The 22,018-nt window shown below is 32.3% G+C and overlaps 1 protein-coding gene across 4 annotated transcripts in view; it reads right to left on the reverse strand.

Annotated features, from left to right (window-relative positions):
• AGBL1 (AGBL carboxypeptidase 1) overlaps positions 1-22,018 on the reverse strand; it is a 1,019,050-nt gene that overhangs the window by 169,970 nt on the left and 827,062 nt on the right. Inside the window, exon 23 of one of the 4 annotated variants that reach the window (XM_074234138.1) lies at positions 4,072-4,694. The exons of the other annotated variants lie outside the window; for them this stretch is intronic. Within the exon in view, the coding sequence (XP_074090239.1) occupies positions 4,661-4,694 (34 nt within the window). The 3' untranslated portion in view covers positions 4,072-4,660. Of the gene's footprint in view, positions 1-4,071; positions 4,695-22,018 lie in introns of those variants that run through there. 4 annotated transcript variants of the gene reach the window in all.

The raw sequence follows: 22,018 nt of genomic DNA on the forward strand, positions 1-22,018 counted from the left end.
ATATTTCTTACAAAGAAAATAGGGATCTCTCTCTTTCTCTTTCTTTACTTATCTACCTTTGCAAGAGCTTCTAAGCATTTCAATTAAAATTTGATTTTAAAAAGTAAATTTCATTTATGTGTAACTTCTTTAGAAGATGTTATATGTCTGATAATCGAGCTTATTGTGAGAATGCATTGAGAGCATCAAGCTGTCAAATAATGTTCTACATTTAATTTAATTTTTTGGGAATGCAAGAGTAAGGAGACTAAAACCAGAATAGAAATACTGTGATTCCAGTCTCTAGTCTCTAGTTTAGTCTAGTGTCTGGATCTGAATTGTTAAGATAGCAACAACAGTTTTAATGGGGGGGACCACAAGTTCAGTGGAGCTGCCATAGAGATGAGCCGAGGCATTCCATCATCTGATCACCAAGCTTCCATTACTCACTCTAGCAAATAAATTCAATTGAAGTTACATGGAGACTCTAAAATTACACATTTTTTTCTAATCCTGGTTGGGGGTGATGAGTTGTGGGAGAACTGCTAGAATATATCTTGAGGATCATTAGGGATAAATGAAACTTAATCGCAGTTTTGCATAGAATAAGAGAGTTTATGAAGAGAGTAAATGAAATGCTCATTGCCTGTTTTTGTTGTTGTTGTTGTTGGTATCATGAGAGGCTAAATTAAGTCCATTTGCAATTACCTCTTTGTTCCCATTCTACAAATCACTTATAAAACTTGTCAAAATGCCAGGTAATGAAAATGATTTAAAGATACCTAGGAATATAAATGACATAAATTTTGAACTAGAGATTTAGTAATAGACATACCCTAAAGAGGAAAAACTTAGAGGAACATTTTACATTGTCAGTGCCTCTTCATGAGAAAATGGCTGAACAAATGTCAGTGTATGGATATAATGGAATATTAATAATTTATAAGAGATGATCAAAAACACAGAATCCTAGAAACCTGGGAAGACCTGTATGAATTGAAAGATTGAATGAGCATAACCCAGAGGGTGATGTATACAAGGAATACAATAATGTAAAAATGAAAAAAAAATGAAAGACCCAAGAACTCTTATCAATGAAATGATCAATAATGACTCAAGATGTCTGAAAGTATAGAATGTAAAATTTTCAAATTTGTTTAGCTTCATTATACTTAGTTGCAGGAAATGTTTCCATTGAAAATGGAAGATGATTGTAGGTAGAGTAGGTTAATAACTATTTTAATGCAAAAATTGAAATAAAATTGACAGAAAAATTAAAATATACAAAAACAAAGAATCAAGTTTATAATTTCACAGAAAAGCAAGAGTCTTGTTATTCTCAGGTCAAGTTTAACATAATTCATAAAGCTGTGTATAATAACTCAGGTTCATGTATAATTATTTTTGTCAATTCATTGTATCTTCATTTCAAGTTATTAAAAAAATCAAAAAATGATCAAAATAAAATTGTCGTTTTTCAGTTGTTATAGTTGGCTCTGATTTTTTTGTGATTCCTTTTGATATTTTCTTGGAAAAATCACCAGAGTAGCTTGTCATTTCTAAGGAAAATATAGTTAAATGAATTGTCTCATGTCATATATTTTTTCTGTCTGAATCTAGATTTGAACTCAGGAAGATGAGCCTTGCTGATTCCTAGCTCAGATTTCTATCCACATCTCCACCTAAGCTATACTATCAAAATAAACTATCTATATGACAATGAAAACATGAACTATAGAATTATGTATTGAATAAAGTTGTGGTTTTAAAATTTTGCATTTTAAATTTGTCCACACATACCATGAATACATGCATCATGAGGGAGAGGACTTTTTATTTTTGCTTAATTCCTTTAGCACCTGTCATAATACCTTTCACAGAACTTTTCAGGAAAATTAGATTTCATTGATTTACATAAACCCAAAAGCCAGCAGGTGTGGGGTGCAGCTATGTGATGCAGTGAATAAAGCCCCAGTCCTGGAATCAGGAGGACCTGAATTCAGATCTGGCCTCAGGCATTTAATAATTATGTAACTGTGTGACCTTGGGCATCATTAACTTGCAAAAACATAGAAAAAAAATTCATTGGAGACTGCCATAGAAAGTGTAATCAGGAGTCTTTCACTCACTTCTAAAGAGAAAATAATTTATTACTCACCATCATAGCCTGATTCATTAGACCTCAAGACTGAATTATAATGGGTGAATGAAGAACCTTTAATCTTTAACTTCTTACAATATCTCCATATGATGCAGATGTATAAATTGCATTTTGGAACCTCTCAAAGATATCACATATAAATAAACAATAGCTCTTTCTTCAAATATTCTTTTACTTTTTCTTTAATTCAAATAGATGAAAGTAAAACTCCACATTTTTTTAAATTGGAGGGATGGGACTTAAAAGAAGATTCCTACAGTTCTGTTCTCTATGTCCACTCCAACTAGTTTCAGAATATAGCAACAATATCCATAGTATCAATAGCATCTATATAGAAAACAATCTCTGTCTAATGATTAGGATCATTTGAGGGCCTTTATTACTTCTTACCACTGTTTAAAATTACATGACCAATTTCTCAATCCAATGCCTACCTGACCACTAGTCACCAATTTGCCCTACTTTGATCCCTTTCTGGTTTTCTAATCCAAATTGCTAAATGTCTTGTTCTAATCTTGACTTCTTTTTTCTAGATCTCTGGAATTTTTAGTCTTCCAGCTATTTGTATCATTCTATTTAAATAAACATTTGTTAAGTAATATACATATGAAGTAATTTGCAAACTATTTCAGATTTAGATTTAAAAATATGATTCCTTCTCTCATGAAAATTATAGCCTTATAGATAAAAAGTCACAAAAATGGATGTGAGGTCTAGGAAATAAATGGTCTTTATCTACTGAGGACATGGGTAATATGCTTGAGAACTTGCCAGTTAGTTAAAATTAATCTAGTTTAAAAATCTGTAAGTTGGTTGAAAACTGTTCATTTCAAAGGATAAGGAAGTGATCTGACTACACTTTGCAAATCTTTTCAGATATTTCTAAAAATGCAAAAGTGGTAACCTTGTCCTACTTTGAAAGAAAAAAAATAGAGCTATAGATATAAGGAAAACTAACTGTGTTCAAAGAAACTAAAGCTTGGTTTGAATCAAACAGACTATGTAACCTAAATTGGTATTTTAGATCACCATTCCTGGAAGAAATGGTGTTTGATTAGGACTTAAAATGAAAGTTAGAAATTTAGCAGGTAAAATTGTTTGAAGGCTGTTTAAAATATTATAGGTAAATATAATATTACAGGTAAAGGACAAAATAATTTGTGACCCAAATTATAAAGAAAGGAAGACATTGAATGTGGAAGATAAAGTAAAATAACTGAATTCCCTTGATCAGGAAATATTGATACAAAAGTGTATAAATCCCTTCTCCCCTTTAACACTACTCCTACCACCCTGTACTTTCTAAAATACAGGGCTGACCATGTTACTCCTCTACTTAATAAACTCCAGTAGCTCCCTACCACCTCTAAGATCAAATAAAAAATGTCATTCTCTGTATGGAATTCAAATCTCTCATAAAATTTCCAATTACCTTTTCAATCTTTTTAGCCTCCATATTTCTCCAAAGTACCCTAAGATTCAGTGACACTAGCATCCTTATTGTTTTGAGAACAAGACAAAAGGCATTTTCAATGACTATCCCCTCTACCTAAAGTGCTCTCCCTCCAAGCATTACTGACTTGCTTCAAGTTCTTGTCAATATCCCACTTTCTACAGGAAACCTTTCTTGATCTTCTTAACTTCTAATTAATTTTCTCTGTTAATTATTTATCATTTATGCTGTATCTATCTAGTTTATACACAATTGCTTTGCATGTTATCTCTCCCATTAAACTATAAGCATCTTGAGAACAAGAACTGTTTTTTTTTTTAAATTTCTTCGCACCCTCAGAGAGTAGCATGGTATGACACACAGTGAAGCTTTAATAGAAGTGTATTACTGACGGACACATCTGAATCATAAAATTAGCAATTATTTAGAATGATTTAGGATAAAATAAATTATAATTATAACAGCAGATTTATGGTGAATTTAACCACCAAGAAACTAATAACAAGCTTATTAGCAAAATTAATTGCAGAAAGTTACATATATGTATACATACATATACACACACACACACACACACACACACACACATATATATATATATATATATATATATAAAGAGAGAGAGAGAGAGAGAGAGAGAGAGAGAGAGGGAAAGGTCATTTATCTGACAGCAATTAGAAATCTATAAGCTGGAAATACTCATCTTTGAGAATGAGAATTTTGTTTCTGAATTCTCAGGAAAACAAATTTACTGTTCAGCTGCAATTTCCAACTAATTTGAAAGACTTTGGCCTTCAACATAAAAGAGGCTACAAAAGGTCAAAATGGGATTAAATATCTATTTAAATATTTGAGGTTTAGAAGTTTTTGAGTGGACTTCAGCAGGTAGCCCCCCCCCACTTGGAGCTGTCCAAGGTTCCTACTCCAACATTTTGAGAAGGGACCCAGATTTTGGGGGACTTTCAAAATTGAATCCCACTAGAATGTCATTTTCTTACCTTTAACTCCCTTGGTCCTTCCTTTTAGAATTCATGATTCCTGAATTTTATATCCTGGTCAAGTTTTCTTTAATTTCCCTTATCAGTTACACCAATAGAATTCCTTTGTCAGGAAAGAAAAAAAAATCTCAGGATTCCATCTCAAAACTAGACTAATATCCATCACACTTCAATAGATAACACTGATAAGTTTTTAGGTTTCCTAAGTTGACGATAATCATTTTGAGAAAGGGTACATCTTAGATATCATTGCTTATTGAAATACCAAGAAATTATGTCCACATATTAATGTCAATTTTTGTATTATTGTCACATTTTTGTGGCTCATCTTCTTAAAAATGAAGCAAGAATTCAGTATTAATGAATAAAATGTTTATATATAAGCCTAAGAATATCACATCTATGAAAAATGAAGATTTATCACAATTTATATTAAAGCAGTCTTCTTTGATAATACCTATAATTTTGTTCCAGAAACTTACAGATGGGATATAACACAATGTAGCCAAATGTCAGATAATATTTTTGGCATATAATCTTAGAAACATGAGAAATAGAGCTTGAATTGCATGTTTCTGAGGTAGCAAGGGTATAAATGATATTAATGGTGACTGACTATATACATATATATATATATACATATATATGTATATATATATATATATGTTCTTTAGAGTCTTATGCTGGGAATAAAACAAGGACACATTTTATTTTTAAAAAGTACAAGAAAAATGGGGGCAATGTTTGTCTGAATGGATGGAATTTTCTTTCAAGAGTTATTATCCTTTATGCATTTTGTAGAAACTGAATTAACAATACAGTGAAATGGGCAACAAGATCTATTTAGGGGAGAGAAAGGAGTACAAAACAATTAAAAACTACCCTCTATTGCCCTCCCCACATACACATCAAACTGGACTTTAGATGTGAAATTGTGAAGAAACAACATATACATATCAAGATTATTTAAATGGATGAATAAGTAGAAAACATGTGAATATAATCTTATTCAAAGAAAGAATTTTTAAAAGAAAAATTTGGAAAGGATAAGGACCTTAGAGAGAAAGAAATCATTTCAATCATTCCATAGGGATATGACTATCTTCTTCAACTTGCATATTAATTATACATGCCATTAAAGAAAAGTAAGGCAGTTTCCAAAAAGAAGAAAGGAAGAAAAAAAAAGAAAACTACTTTGGTTAATTCAAATTATCGTCTATTTAACTTTAATCAAAAACTGATATGAATGTAGTCAGTTTTGTGGATTGTTACATTTATTTAGAAAGGATGTATCCACTGTCTTCAACCATAAAACATTCCACTGATAACATTCATGGAAATGAAATATTTTCTTTTCAGTTATGAATGGAAATTTTGATTAACTACAGTATTTGTGAAAGTTCATTTCAGGGTTCCCTGGCTATAGTTTAACAATCAAATTTCAGTTTGAGTGGATTTGTGCATCATATTTGTTTAGGATCACATTGTGGCTCTGATAATTTTTCTATGGAATTCTCAAAATATCTTTTTTCATGTACTTAGAATATGGATATTTACCATCTTTTAGTTTATGAAGCATAGCAAGATTTTGATGCTTAATTTTTGGCCAGTGGGTCAAGATGAGTGAATAGGATAAGTGTTTGCTGTTATTATTATTATTATTATTATTATTATTATTATTATTATTATTATTGTTTTTCCTTTTGGAAAGATCCATAGAAAGTATATATTCATGTGCTGCTGCTGCCTGTTCATAGGCCCTTTTGACTGAATAGAGAGTTAATACAGGCCATTTTTATCTAAATGAGAATAAGTTATTTTCTGATTTCTATTATTATTATTATCATATAAGATAAGAATAGGTAGGATCTTTCATTTTAAATTCTCCCAGAAAAATCACCATGAAATCCTGCTATCCCCTTTCTAGAATCATGCTCAAATCATTTTACCTGCTTTCTGAGGACCCTATGTACAAATCTTGACCATCAATATATTTGATATCCAGTCAAAAACCATTACATGTTAAATAGCAATAAATGAGTCCTGAGATTTTACAGTGAGAATATGCCCTTATTGCTTAATTACCTCATTCCTAAGAATTTTATTATGAAATAATAATTATGTTGGTTATAAATTATGGTGGGATTCTTTAATTACTATAATAAAAAAGAAATACATTGAGTATAATATTCAAATAAACTGAATTGTGAGGTGATCATTGTATTGAGTGAGAATTATTGTGGTTTTAACCTAAAGTTCAAATATCATATCCATACTTTAGACACATGATAGAAAAAATTTCTGGGTTGAAACTTATGAATAAATCAGGGGAATGCTTTTATCTAAAAAAGTAGAAAAAAAACTTATTTAAACTAGCGATTAAAGCAGGCAGGAATGAAGGTGTTTAAGTCATATTATGGATTATTTGTTCAACTGTTAGTATTATTGTTAGTGAGATGATTGCTTCTTCCTCCCCAAGTACTAGATATTAAATCTCTATAGCACAGACCAGAAGAAAACCTAAAGATCCTCTCACATATATTCTCTGTAACTGCATTTCCATCATTTCATTGTCATAGAAATCCTCAAAGACATTTATTAAGTATTTGTTTTGTTTCAGGGAAACAAAAGCTTGACAGCTGAGGGTGGGATGGGAAAGATAAGACTCATGCAGAGGAACCTTCTTATTATGGTATTGATACAAACTATAACCTTTATAGTGACTATTCTGTTCACCATGGACCATAGGACAAAACACAGACTCACTTGAGCATATAGTTGGAGAGAAATTCTTATGAAAGCAATGGATAGTAGAATTTACAGACTATGGTATCTGAATGTATATAACTAATACATAGCCCTCATACTGGTATGATTCACTTGAAAAAGCACAAACTAGAAGCCTAGATAAAATCATTATCACCAGAGACTTGCCCTTTCATTTTTTTAAAATTCCTTTACTGATAATTGGATTTCAATGAACAGTAGCAGCAATGGAAATGAAGAAAATATCATTGCCTGCATCCATAGGCTCCTTGATGTTTCTCTTCTGCTTGCTTTGTTTATGTTTTTCCTGTTTACTCTTCCAAAACAGAAAGTACTTCTGTCTCAAAAATTAAACATTCACTTTAAGTTGAAATGGAAGAACTGTGTTTCTTTTTCAAAAATCAAAACTTCATTGTTATCTCAATGCTTCATCATGAAACTATAAACTGGGAACCAGAGTATTATTGAATTTTAAAACAAAATATTGTTTTTACTTTTCTATTTTCTTCTCCTACTGTAATATTTGATATTTAAAGTGCTTTGATATTATTTAATAAGACAGTCAGAAAAATGAACTCTGAGTACATAAATATCAAATAGGAAAAGTAAAAAAATAGACCTCTTAAAGAAGAAAATTAGCAAGTTCACCTAGGGACTAAAGAATTTACAACAAAAGACATTCTCCAAACCAGTAGATTCTCTGAAAAAAATGAAAAAACTGGATTCAAATGCATAAATGCAGAAACAGAAGCACAAAAAAGGGAAGAATTTATTTTTAAATTTAAAATTTGGAGAACACAGGTAAACTTTCTAAATAAATATCATAAATGAAGATTATATATGAAAAGATAAGCTAATCAAGTAGAGGTCTTATAATAAATTATACATAAGGAAATCTAAATATCACAAATCAAAAATATTTTTTAAAAAAGGTGCTATCTTTGTTTTAAGAATTTAATGATCTCTACCAGAAATCTAGTGTCCTTGATCATGTTACATTTATTTATATATAATAAAATTATATTATATTATAATACATATAATGCTTTATAATTTACATTACATAATATATAATACATACTTATATATGCCATCACCAAAATTGTATAAAAAATACCTGAAGACAGAGATCATTTCAGTATTTTATTTGCATTTCCAGCTTGTAAAACTATTTGACACAGCAACTGCATCAATTTTAAGAAGTAAATTTAGTAAATTTTAATAAGTAAATTTTAGAAAAAAACATTTTCTTTCATCCTTCCATTCACTTGTTCCTTTGTATTGACATAGAACTTCTTTGGAAGTATTATGTGCAAGTTTTAATGCAAGCTGGCAAATATATTGGTCAGAGGGAACATTTAAGTTCTTGTGGTGATGGATTTACATCAAAAGTGTATAATTAGCCTTTATGACAACTTTTGAGCACTTTATTTGTAGGAATAGTATTCATTTCACATAAGATGAGAGGAGTTAAACTAAAAAGGCAATCAGGAATTAAATTCAGGATTTGGTTGGTAAAGGGACATAGTTTTGGGTTACAAAAATCCACCTTACTATAGTTAGCATTTCTGAACTTTCCATTGCTCCCTTCAAGGACTGAATCTGCTGCACTGAAGGGTGCAAAAGCTTTCAGGAGGGTTTTCTCTTTTTTACTCATTACATATATTCTTTTAATACTTTAAATAGCTATTTTTATTGCATTATTTAGACTAGGCCTTCCCAATTATTTTACATAGCCTTATGTCAAATTTAAATAAGTTGAAACTCAGTAGTTCAAAAATTATCTTTCCAGGCACAAAGAGGATTTAAAAGAACAACCAAGCATTTATAGGATGTATAGAAAAACAGCAGAAGCAGAATCAAGAGAACACTGTACACGTTAACAACAACATTGTAAGATGATTAACCCTGATGAATGCAGCTGCTCTCAGCAATTCAGAAAGCTAGGACAGCCCTATTAGATCAGTTTTGGACAATGCTATCCCCATCCAGAGGAAGAAAAACAAAACAAAACAAAACAAAAAAACCCTTCAGAATCTGATGAACACCACATTCACTTTTTAAAAAATGTCTCTTATGTGTTTCTTTACCTTAATCCTAATTCCTCATACCAAAAATGACTAATCTGTAAACATCTTAAATAAAACAGTGTATGTACAATATTAACTTTATTGTTCATTGTTGAGGGGAGTAGGGTGGGAAGGAGGGCGGAAGGAAATTTTGTAACTTTATATATATGTGCATGCATATGGATGAATGTTGAAAAACTTCCATATGTATTTGGAAAAATAAAATAGCAATAAAAAAGAAAGCAGTAGAGGTAAAAGGAAAGATGGCAAAAGAAAGAGAAAAGAGAAAGAATGGGAGAAGGGAAAAAGTAATAGAGGAAAGGAAAAAAGTAAAAATGTTAAGAGGAGATAGAGATGAGGAAGAAATGAAGAGAAAAAACAATGAGAAAAAGGCTATAGCTATAAAGATACACATATATTACATATAGACAAAGATAAATCTTAAGGCAGAAAGAAAGAGGAGAAAATAAGTAAGCAAAGGAAAGAGGGAAAGAATATAAGTCACTTGATGTCAGATAGTGACTTTTGCTTTGTTTCTATAACCCCCACAGCACCTTGTACAGAATGGGTGTTTAATAAATATTTGTAAAATTGAATTGAAAATATGAAAGAGAAACAACAAGAGACACAAAATAGTTCTGTATATACTTGGGAATTATTACTTTAGAGATAATGGAAAGGAAGTTACTATATCAGCCTGTGACTTTCTCAAATACTTGTTTGCTTTTAATATTGAAATGTTTCCCTTTATTTCCATTTTAGAAAGAATTCCATAAATTAGAATTTTTTAGAGGAGAAAATATCTTAATATTATATTTTCAGTTCCTCTCCTGAACCAACAATGGAAATGTTGCTTGCTGATTTGTTTTTGGGTTTGGTTCTGCCCCATGATAAATCACGACTCAAATTCAGGAATGCAGATTTAGGAAAGAAAAAAATAAAGATTTATTAAAGGAAGTTACAATATATTAAGAAATTAATAGAGGAGTTAAAAAGAGTTTAAAGAGAAGACTGTGTGAATTGCTGATTGAATTGGCCAAGCCAGCTAGCCAGGGTTCAACAGGAGGCTGGAATCTATAAGAGAGCAATCCCCTTCCTCAATCTCCTTAAATTCTTTCCCAGAGTCCCTAGGAGGGGGTCGTGATCTGGGAATGACCCAAGTCCCTCCTTGGAGATTTTGCCTTTTGGGGAGGGGTTTATTTTGGGTGGTCTTGGGTGTTTCCAGGGCCTGTGCTCCCTGGCTAACCCACCAGGACACAGGGCAATCTAAATCAGGTTGAAGGTCAGGCCCCAAAGTGTGGTCTAAATTAGATGATAAAGGAAGAAGGAAGATTCCCTTTACAATGCAAACAAAAGATTTACAAATTTTGTCTCCAGCTGATCTCAGCACTCCCATGGACAGGTTTCTCTGCATCAGAAATATCATGGCACAAGGAAAACATCTGTCACTGTAGGAGGCCTAAACTGAGCAGGAACTTGAACAGAATCAAGAAAACTTTTTTTTCTTGAATTTCTTTATACTCAGGCTCAGTAGGATCAGATACCTGGAAAGTTACAGTCCTGAATCTTGGCATTTCTCTTCTACATAGATAAAACTTGGGGCCATTCAGTTCTCAGATATTGTTGTTTAATTTTACTATGAATTTTTGGAATTTGCAAACTATTAATGATATATATATATATAATAGTTCAAGGAGTATAATAATATAATATTGTATATTACAAATATATTACATAATATTATGTAAGTATGAAAGATATTTCCATAATCCTTCTTTAGTTCTTTTCTTATTTCAAAGACATATTTTGAACTTCTTTATGGAGTGAGTTTTTTCTGTTGATCTTTTTTATACATCTCTAATTATTTTATAATATGTCTTTCTAAAGTCCTTTGCATAATATATAATTATTTATGATAATTTATTAATATTCTATTACATTCATACACCAAGAAATTTAGTCATGTCTCAATTGATCCATAATTTGATTTTGGGGTGTTTTTGATTTTTGTCTTACAAATATGACTCCTTCGAATATTCTACAGATAGTCATTTCTTTGCTTTCTATAATGTCTTTAAGATGCAGTCCTAGCAGTGTGATTACAGCATCAAAGGTTGTGCATATTTTTGTTACTTCTACAGTTTAACATAGTTTAAACCAATGCTCAGTTCTGCAACTGTCTAGTTCCACAGTCTTGTCACTACCTATTTTTGTCAATTTTTTTATCTTTTTCAGTTCAATGGGTATAAGATGACACTTCAGAATTCTCAATTTTAATTTTTAATTTAAGACATTTAAAATTGTTCACCTTATTATTAATAACTTCTCTTCATTTGTTGGTCTTGTTTTTCCTTTGAGAACTGTCTTTTTTCCCCTTTGACCAATAATAGTTCTTTTCTTCATATAGATTAATTTCCAGCACCTATGAACTGTTGTACCAATTAAATTTGTCAAGTTTAGGTATGACAGTCCTCCACAGTGATTAAGACAAGAATAAAAAAAATTTTTATAAGAAGTAAAATGTTATAGCTGGCTATAGTTATAGCAAGATAAGCAAAGTATGATTTCATGGTTCTACAACTTTATAATAATAAGAAATTGAAGACATTATAATACTAAAAACTGAAGAAATTTTTTTAAAGGAGCTTAAACTACAAATTAAACAATTAAACTACAAATTGCAAAATACTTCCTGAGTACTAGTGAAGTAATCATATTTTTTCTCCTTAGTCCCCCAAATCTCTTTTCCCCATATCTATGAAATTAATCAGTAAAGTTAGTTACTTGGATGAAATCAATAATCACCTGAATTTCCATGCTTACACATAGCAAGAGAATTTCCTATGCAAATTTAAATTTGGATTTCACTCATGGCTCTACTTTTGTGAGTTGTAAAACTACCAGAAGCGACCCAATAAGGATTGGTACCTTGGGGAAGTTTAGTCTTGTCTGGTCTTATTTTTCTCAACATTAGTCACAATGTTGTGGTTTCACATGACTGGGACTTCTTTTGGTACTCAAGTTTGAAATATTATTGTTTATAATTCATGATAGCCCTCTAGTATGGAATAAGTTATTTTATTGAATGGTTATGTATTATTTTGGTCAGTGGGTCTAGCCAAAAACTATGTCTCCTAGATTAGTTTCAAATTAAGTTTACTCTCAATCATTCTCAAAGTTTTTGAAGGTTAACAAATAAAAGATAATCTGTTTGATGCTTCTATTCTAGACTGTTTAGGATTTCAAATGAATTCTTTTTTTGTTTTTGTAAGACAATGGGGTTAAGTGACTTACCCAAGGTCACACAGCTAGGTAATTATTAAGTGTCTGAGGCTGAATTTGGACTTAAGTTCTCCTAAAGCTAGAGTCAGTCATCTATTCACTGTGCCACCTAGCTGCCCCTTAAATGAATTCTTAAAGGAAGTTAAGATATTTACTCTATTAATATTTAACCCAATTACTTTGAACAAGCCTTACAGCTCAGAGTAGGCTTGATATGCCAGACTATGTATAAATAAAAGGGAAAAAAAATTTTCCCTATATTCATTGAGTTTGTAATGAGCAAAACTAATGAGGTCTAAATCTTAAATTAGATAATATAATTACTGACTCTCCAATTTGGAAGACCCTGAGAAGGTTCAACTCTACTTGTAGGGGAATACTTCTTTACAACTTTCTCTGCAATTATTCATTAAACTATAAATTTTAAAAAGAAGTGATGGGAAAACAATTACCTCTAAAGGCAAACTATTTTATATTCAGACAGCCTTGTTAGTATATTTCTTCTTTAATCAAACAAAAATATTCCCCTCTACAACTTACACACATTATGCCTTGGTGTGTTTTCTATAGTCCAACTGAACACAACTTATTTCTCTTCAACATAACAACTTGTTTCATGCTGCCATATTTAAAGATAACTTTAATATCTTCATAAATTCTTTCTTCTCCATGACAAATATTCAATCAATTTAATTCAGTTTTATATAGGATGATTTTCAGTCTCCATATCATCCTATTCCAACTTCTCCAGAAACTCTTTCGGTTACCAATTGCAGTTCCAAAATGTTTTTGACAGAACAGAACAAAATGGTTACAGTAGAAAAGTATCCCTAAGAATCACAAAGCAACTCCAGATTGTCTGAATGTAAATAACAGAAGACTAAACAATTCCTATATAAGAACAGTCATGGTTTATGGCATCACAATTAAGACTTTGCAAAATCCACCACTAAAGCTCAAGAGAAAGAATGGAAAGGAGATATGATACTATAGAACTGATGATGGTAAAACATTCAAAAAACTGAATGTCCTGAAACTAAGAATGCAACAAAAATCAAATGTCAACTTCTCTGAACTATATCAAAAGCTATAGCTTATCTTTGTTATGCAAGAAACCCATAGAAAGAGTTTATGGAATCCATGGACTTGGATGGGAAAAATATATATATTTATTTTCATTGATATCTAATTGAAATATAGCATTTCCTTTCAATTATTTATAAATATTATTTTGATGATTTAATTTATAAAATTAAAGCTAGCAGAAGATTCAGTGGTGTTAAGTCTTTGAAGATTACCATTCCCTTCTTTCAGCTCCTTTCCCTTACTTTAATAGATTGTCTGGCTGTCCCAACATGCCCTTACCTCATTTATATTCACTTTGCCACTGTTCAAAAAAGACTAAAAATTCTAGCAGGAAAGGTTTGGGGTAAGAATGGAGCTTAGTCAAGTAAATCTCATGATGTAGCAAAGCAGAAGCAGGACTTAGGGAAGACTAATTCAACAGAGCTTGCTTTTGGAGCTCCCATCTCACAGAATATTCTGAAGAAAATGTCAGGGAACCCTGGTAGCAGTACTCTTACATTACATACACATCATTCCACATTGCAGCTGTAAGAGGAAGGGGGTGGGAATTCTGGACACAGTTCCAGGGTGAAAATAAAAAGTGCTCAGGTTGCTCACACTCCAGAGTGCAGGACAAGAAATCAGTGACCGTACCTCTTCCTGGATCATACCACATGGGAAAAACTGAAAACTTACAGGATTCCAGAACCAGCTCTGAAAACAGCAACATGAAAAATTTGAAGTCTATGGCAGTGCTACTTCTATTCTGAAAGCAGATTCCAACTTTAACAGAAAGTTGCAAATCAAGAAATAGGAAAATAAACAGACAAAATTAAACAACAATAAAAGAAAGTGACCATAGAAAATAACTGTTGAAATATTGAAACAATATTGAAATAAAAATTTAAAAGAAATCAATGTCAAAACACATGCAAAACCACATATAAAAATATGAATGGATCTAAGGTCCAAAAAGAATTCCTGGATGAGTTCAAAAAAGAATTTTAAAAACCAGAGAGGGAGAGAAAACATTGGGAAAAATTAACAGTGATGGAAAGAAATCATAAAAACAAGTCAAAAGTTTGATAAAAGAGACATTAACACTAAAAGAAATAGTAGTAAAAAAGAGAATAGAACAAATAGCAAATTACAAAAATTCACAAGAAAAAATAATTTCTTAAAAGTAGAATGAGCCAAATTAGTCAATGAGAAAAAAGTTATAATATTCACCAAGAAACAATAGAACAAAATCAAAAGAATGGAAAAATAGAATAAAATGTAAAATAATTCATCAGAAAGACAACTGATTTAGAAAATAGATTAAGGAAGATAATTTATGAATTATTGGATTATCTGAAAGTCAACATTAAAAAATGCTGGGACACCTTGTTTCAAGAAATTATCATGGATAATTATCAGGATAAGCTAGAACCCAGAGACAAGACTAAAAATTAAAAGATCACACAAATTCTTCCTGAAAAAAATACCCAAAAGAAAACTCCCAAGGATATTGTTCTCCAGTCAAGGACAAAAATATTGCAAGCAATTATAATCTATTTACATATTGTGGAGTCATAGTCAGGACTTCACAGGATTTTGTAACTTCTATATTACATGGTCAGAGAGTACTTGTGAAAAATTATATTTCAGAGGACAAAGGAGGAAGGATTACAATAAGAATTATTATATGTCTTCCAGTCAAGATGGTGGAGAGAAGACAGGCACTATGTTAAGTGCTCCTGATTCCCCTCAAAAAATAACATGAAAGAAACCTCTTAACAGAAATTCGATTGACAAAACCCTGAAAGAAAAACTAGGAGAACAACACCTACCAACAAGGTCTGTCACAGGGGACCATGGGTGAACCAGGAGTAGAGACCAGAGGGTCAGCACAAGGACAGCAGCTGAGGGAAGCCAGAGGACTGGCCTCAGCTGCAGAGGCTTTGGTGAGTGGTGGGAGTGAGAACCAACTTTAAGCCATGGAATCTTTGGCTGGGGGAAGAAGAACTCTAATGAGCCCCAGTCATTGGGAGGGTGAATTCCAGCACAGAAAATCACAGAACATGCCTGGAAAATGACCAGCTGGGCAAGGGACCTGAACTCCATACTTTCAGCAGAGCCCTCTTGCCAGAATGATAACACCAGATCACATGGGATGGTAAACCCCCCACCCCCACTCCCACCCCCTCAGGCTCAGGTGTGGATAACAGAGTTCATTCAGCTGAAAGAGAGATTAACTCCTCCCCCCAAAGTTCAGCTCAGACCCTGCTGCTGAGGGCCTCAAACACCCCAGAGACAGCAACCAGCACTCCCTACTGGCCAGCTCTTGGAATTACTAAGCCAAATGAACAAAGGCTCTAGGGTTTTCAAAAGCAAACATCTGAGAACCAGCCCTCCCCAACACAAGATCCTAAAAAGATGAAGAAAGGCTAGCAGAGCCCATGGACAAATACTTATTCTAACCCAGGGAGATCTAGCATTTCTAAGCGGAATATGAATTGGTCTCCAGTACAGAAAGACTTCCTTGAAGAAATCAGGAAAGAGATTTAAAATCAATTGGAAAAATTGGGGAAAGAAACTCAGGAGAAAATTAACAAAATGCAAGAGAAAATTAACACCTCACAACAACAACAAAAAAACAAATCCTTGGAAAATACAATTGGACAAATACAAAATGAGAATAATTTTCTCCTGGGATACTCAATTGGGCAAATGCAAAAAGAAAATAATTCTCTCAAAACTACACTTGGGCAAGTGGAAAACTCCTTCAAAAATAGAATTCACTAACTGAAAAAAGGAATTACAAAAGATAAATGAAGAAAATTCTTCTCTAAAAGAAGAATGGAATTGGTGGAAACTAATGATGTCATGAGACAGCAGGATTCTGTTAAACAAAGCCAAATGATAGAAAAAAATAGAAGAAAATGTAAAATACCTCATCAGCACAACCATTGCCCTTGAGAACAGATCAAGAGGGGACAACCTGAGAATTATAAGCCTTCATGAAAACATTGAAGACTTAATATTATAGGATTTAGTGATGGAAAATTGCCCTGAAATCATGGAATCAGAGGGTAAAATGGTTACTGAAAGAATACATAGATCCCTTCTTGAAAGAGACCCTAAAATGAAAACACCAAGGAATGGTGTGCCCAAATTACAGAACTATCAGATAAAAGAGAAAATCCTGCAAGCAGCCACAAAGAAACAACTTTAATACCAAGGAGCCACAGTAAGGATTACAAAGGACCTAGCTGCATCAAAATTGAAGGGCCTAGAATGAGATATTCTGAAGAGCAAGGGAGCTTCAATGCAGCCAAGAATCCACTATTCAGCAAAGCTGAGCCTTCTCTTCCAGGGGAAAAGATGGATATTTAACAAAATGGGAGACTTCCAACATTTTCTGATGAAAAAGACCAGAGCTAAATAGAAAATTTGGATATCAAACAAGAGGTTCAAAAGACACATGGAAAAGTAAAAAAACAAGATAAAAATAACTTCTATCCAATAAGATGAAATTGGCTATAACCTGGGAGAAAGAATCTCATGACTCTTGAGAATTGTAACTCTATCAGAAAATATACTTAGCCAGAGGTGATGGTCACTCATGACTTGTATGTGACTCAGAATGATTTAAAAACAATACCTCCCTAAAAAGGGGGACAGCAAGGAGACAGGAGGATGGAGGAGATTGAATGGGGTAAATCTCATTACATCAAGAGGTACAAAAGACCAATTGTAATAGAGGGGAAGAAGGGAGGAGGTGAGAATCACCTGAATCTTCATTTCATCAGACTTGGTTTAAACTTAACTTACACACTCAGTTATGTTAAGAAACTTATCTTACCTTTCAAATATTGAAAGTGGAAAAAGGGAGGGCAGGATGGGGGAGGAGGAGAAAAAAGGGGAACTAAGAGAAGGAAGGGAAGAAAGAATGGGAAAAGGGAAAGGGTAAAAAAAAGGGGAGGGTGTTGATATAACAGGGTAAACAAACTGAAGGTGATGGTATTCAGAAACTACATATTGGGGAATATGGGAAAAAAGTGGAAAAAAGGGAAAATACAGAGGGAAGATAGCATGGAGGGCAATAAAAAGTTAGTAATTATAACTTTGAATGTGAATGTGATGCACTCTTCCATAGAACATGAGCAAATAGTAGACTGGATTAAAAACCAGAAGCCTATAATATGCTGCTTGCAAGAAACTCATTTGAAACAGAGAGATGCATATAGCATAAAGGTAAAAGGTTGGAGCAAAATATATATTTACTTCAGCTGAAGTGAAAAAGGCAGGGGTAGCAATTCTTATTTCAGACAAAGCAGCTGCAAAAATAGATCTCTTTAAAAGAGATAAGGAAGGAAACTATATCCTCCTAAAAGGTGCCATAGACAATAAAGTAATTTCAGTACTAAATATGTATGCACCAAATGGTATAGCATTCAAATTCTTAGAGGAGAAGTTGAAGGAGTTACAGGAAAACACAGACAGAAAAATTCTACTGGTGGGAGACCTCAAACTCCTACTCTCAGATTTAGATGAATCTAACCAAAAAATAAACAAGAAGGAAATTAAGGAGGTAAATAGATTGTTAGAAAACCTAGATATGATACTTATGGAGAAAATTGAATGGGGATAAAAAGGAATAAACTTTTTTCCTGCAGTACATGGCACTTACACAAAAATTGACCATGTACTAGAGCTTAAAAACCTAATAATCAATTGCAGAAAGGCAGAAATAGTAAATACATCTTTCTCAGATCATAAACCAATAAAAAGCAGATGCAATATTGGGCCAGGGAGATAAAGACCCAGAATTAATTGGAAACTAAATTACCTCATTTTTAAGAATGAATGGATCAAGCAACAAATTATAGAAAGAATTAATTATTTCATCCTAGATAATGACAATAATGAAACAACACATCAAAACCTATGTGATACATTCAAGGTAGCTGTCAAAGGATATATATCTTTAAATGCTTACATTAATAAATTAGAGAAAAAGACATCAATGAACTAAATATGCAACTAAATAAATTAGAGAAAGAACCAATTTAAAAACCCCAATTAAATACCAAATTATAAATTCTAAAAATTAAAGGAGAAATTAACAAAATTGAAATCAAGAAAATTATTGATATAATAAATAAAACCAAGAGATGATTTTATAAAAAAAATCAAATTGATAAACCTCTGATTAAAAAAATGAAAGAAGAAAAACAAATTGCTAGTGTCATAAAGGAACAAGGTGAACTCACCAACAATGAGGAGGAAAATAATGTAATAATTTGGAATCATTTTGCCCAACTCTATGGCAATAAATTTGACAATCTAAGTGAAATGGATGAATATTTACAAAAGTATAAGTTGCCCAGATTAAATGAAGAGGAAACTGAAAACCTAAATAAACCTATCTCAGAAAAAGGAATTCAACAAGCCATTTTTGAACTCCCTAAGAAAAAATATCCAGGGCCTGATGGATTCACAAGTGAAATCTATGAAACTTTTAAGGAAAAATTAGTTCCAGTTCCATATAAACTCTTTGGAAAAATAAGTGAAGACAGAACTCTGCCTAACTCTTTCTATGACACCAATATGGTGCTGAAACCTAAACCAGGAAGAGTTAAAACAGAGAAAGAAAATTTTAGACCTATCTCCCTGATGAATACAGATGCAAAAATCTTAGATAAAATCTGAGCCAAATGATTACAACAAGTTATCACTAGGACAATATATTTTGACCAAGTAGTATTTATTCCAGGAATGGAGGGTTGGTTCAATATTAGGAAAACTGATAGTATAATTAATTATATCACTAACAAACCTATCTGAAATCAGATGCAGAGAAAGCTTTTGACAAAATACAGCACCCATAGGAATAAATGGATTGTTCCTTAGAGTATTAAGCAGTATCTATCTGAAACCATCAATAAGCATTATATGTAATGGGGATAGAGGCATTCCGGATAAGATCTGGGTGAAACAAGGATGCCCATTATCACAATTACTATTCAATATTGTATTAGAAATGCTAGCTTCAGCAATAAGAGAAGAAAAAGAAATTGAAGGAATTAGAATTGGGAAGGAAGAGACAAAACTCACTTTTTGCCAATGACATGATGGTATACCTAGAGAATCCCCCCAAAATCATCTAAATAGCTACTAGAAATAATTAGCAACTTTAACAAAGTTGCAGAACATAAAAACCCCTCATAAATCCTCACCATTTCTATATATGATTAGCAAGATACAAAGAAAGAGCTAGAAAGAGAAATCCCATTCAAAATAACCTCAGACAATATGAAAAACCTGGGAGTCTACCTGCCAAGGCAGATTCAAAACCTTTCTGAAAACAATTACAAAACACTTCTCACACAAATAAAATCAGATTTAAATAACTGGGTGGACATAACCTGCTCATGGATAGGTTGAGCTAATATAATAAAAATGACAATTCTACCAAAACTAAACTACTTGTTTAGTCCCTATCAATCAAATTTCCAAAAAATTACTTTAATGAATTAGAAAGAATTGTGAGTAAATTCATATGGAGTAATAAAATGTCAAGAATTTCCAGGGATTCAATGAAAAAAAGTACAAAAAAGGAGCCTTTACCTTACCAGATCTAAAATAATATTATAAAGCATCAGTCATCAAAACTGTCTGGAATTGGCTAATAAATAGAGTGGTGGACCAGGTGTAATATACTAGGTACAATAGCAGGAAATTATTATAGTAATCTGGTATTTGATAAACCCAAAGAATTCAGCTATTGAGATAAAAACTCTCTCTTTGTTAAAAACTATTGGGAAAATTGGAAGTTAGTATGGAAGAAACTTGGATTAGACCAGTACCTCATACCCTATACCAAGGTAAGATAAAATGGATAGGGGATTTAGACGCACAAAAAAACAATATAATAAGCAAACTAGAAGATCAAGGACTAGTATACCTGTCAGATCTATGGAAAGGGAAACAGTTTATAACTAAGGAAGAAATGGAGAACACCATTAAAAACAAACTATACAATTTTGATTACATTAAATTAAAAAGCTTTTGCACAGACAAAACCACTGTACCTGAGATTAGAAGAAATGTAGTAAATATGGAAACAATTTTTACAACTAGTATTTCTGACAAAGGACTCATTTCTAAAATATACAGAGAACTGAGTCAAATTTTTAAAAAGTCAAGGCATTCCCCAATTGAGAAATGGTTAAAGGACATGCAGAGACAATTTACAGATGAGGAAATCAAAGGATTCCATAATCATATGAAAAATTGCTCTATATCACTAATTATTAGAGTAATGCAAATTAAAGTAACTCTGACGCACTACCTCACACCTCTCAAACTGGCCAATATGACCAGAAAGGACAATGATCCATGTTGGAAAGGATTCGGGAAATCTGGGACACTAATACATTGCTGATGGAGCTGTGAACTCATTCAACCTTTGTGGAAAGCAATTTGGAATTATGTCCAAAGGGCAACAAAAATGTGCATACCCTTTGAGCCAGCAATACCACTACTGGGTCTATACCCTGAAGAGATGAGGAAAAAGGATAAAAATATCATTTGTACAAAAATATTCATAGCAGCTCTCTTTGTTTTGGCAAAGAATTGGAAATTAAGTGAATGTCCTTAAATTGGGGAATGGCTTAACAAACTGTGGTATATGTATGTGGTGGAACAATATTGTTCTATTAGAAACCAGGAGGGATGGTAATTGAGGGAAGCCTTGAAGGATTTCCATAAACTATTGCTGAGCAAGACGAGCAGAACCAAAAAACATTGTACACAGCAATATGGGGGTGATGATCAACCTTGATGGACTTGCTCATTCCATCAGTTCAACAACCAGGGACATGCCCATAAATTGGGGAATGGCTAAACAGTTTGTGGTATATGAATATAATGGAATATTGTTGCTCTATAATAAATGATGAGCAGGTAGAATCAGAAAAATCTGGATTTACATAACATGAACTGATATTGAGTGAAGTGAGCAGGACCAGGAGAACATTGTATACCTTAACAGCAACAATGTTGGATGATTGACTTAGCTCATCTCAGCAACACAATAATCAAATTCAATTCTAAAAGACCTGTCATGGAAAATACCATCCACATTCAGAGAAAGAACTATGGAATCTGAAGGTAGATCAGAGCATATAAATTTTACTTTTTTAATACTTTTAGATTTTTCCCCTTTTTTCCACAGCATGATCCATTCAGAAATATG

The sequence above is a fragment of the Macrotis lagotis genome, chromosome 4 (assembly GCF_037893015.1).
Source record: "Macrotis lagotis isolate mMagLag1 chromosome 4, bilby.v1.9.chrom.fasta, whole genome shotgun sequence".
Lineage (NCBI taxonomy): Eukaryota > Metazoa > Chordata > Mammalia > Peramelemorphia > Peramelidae > Macrotis > Macrotis lagotis.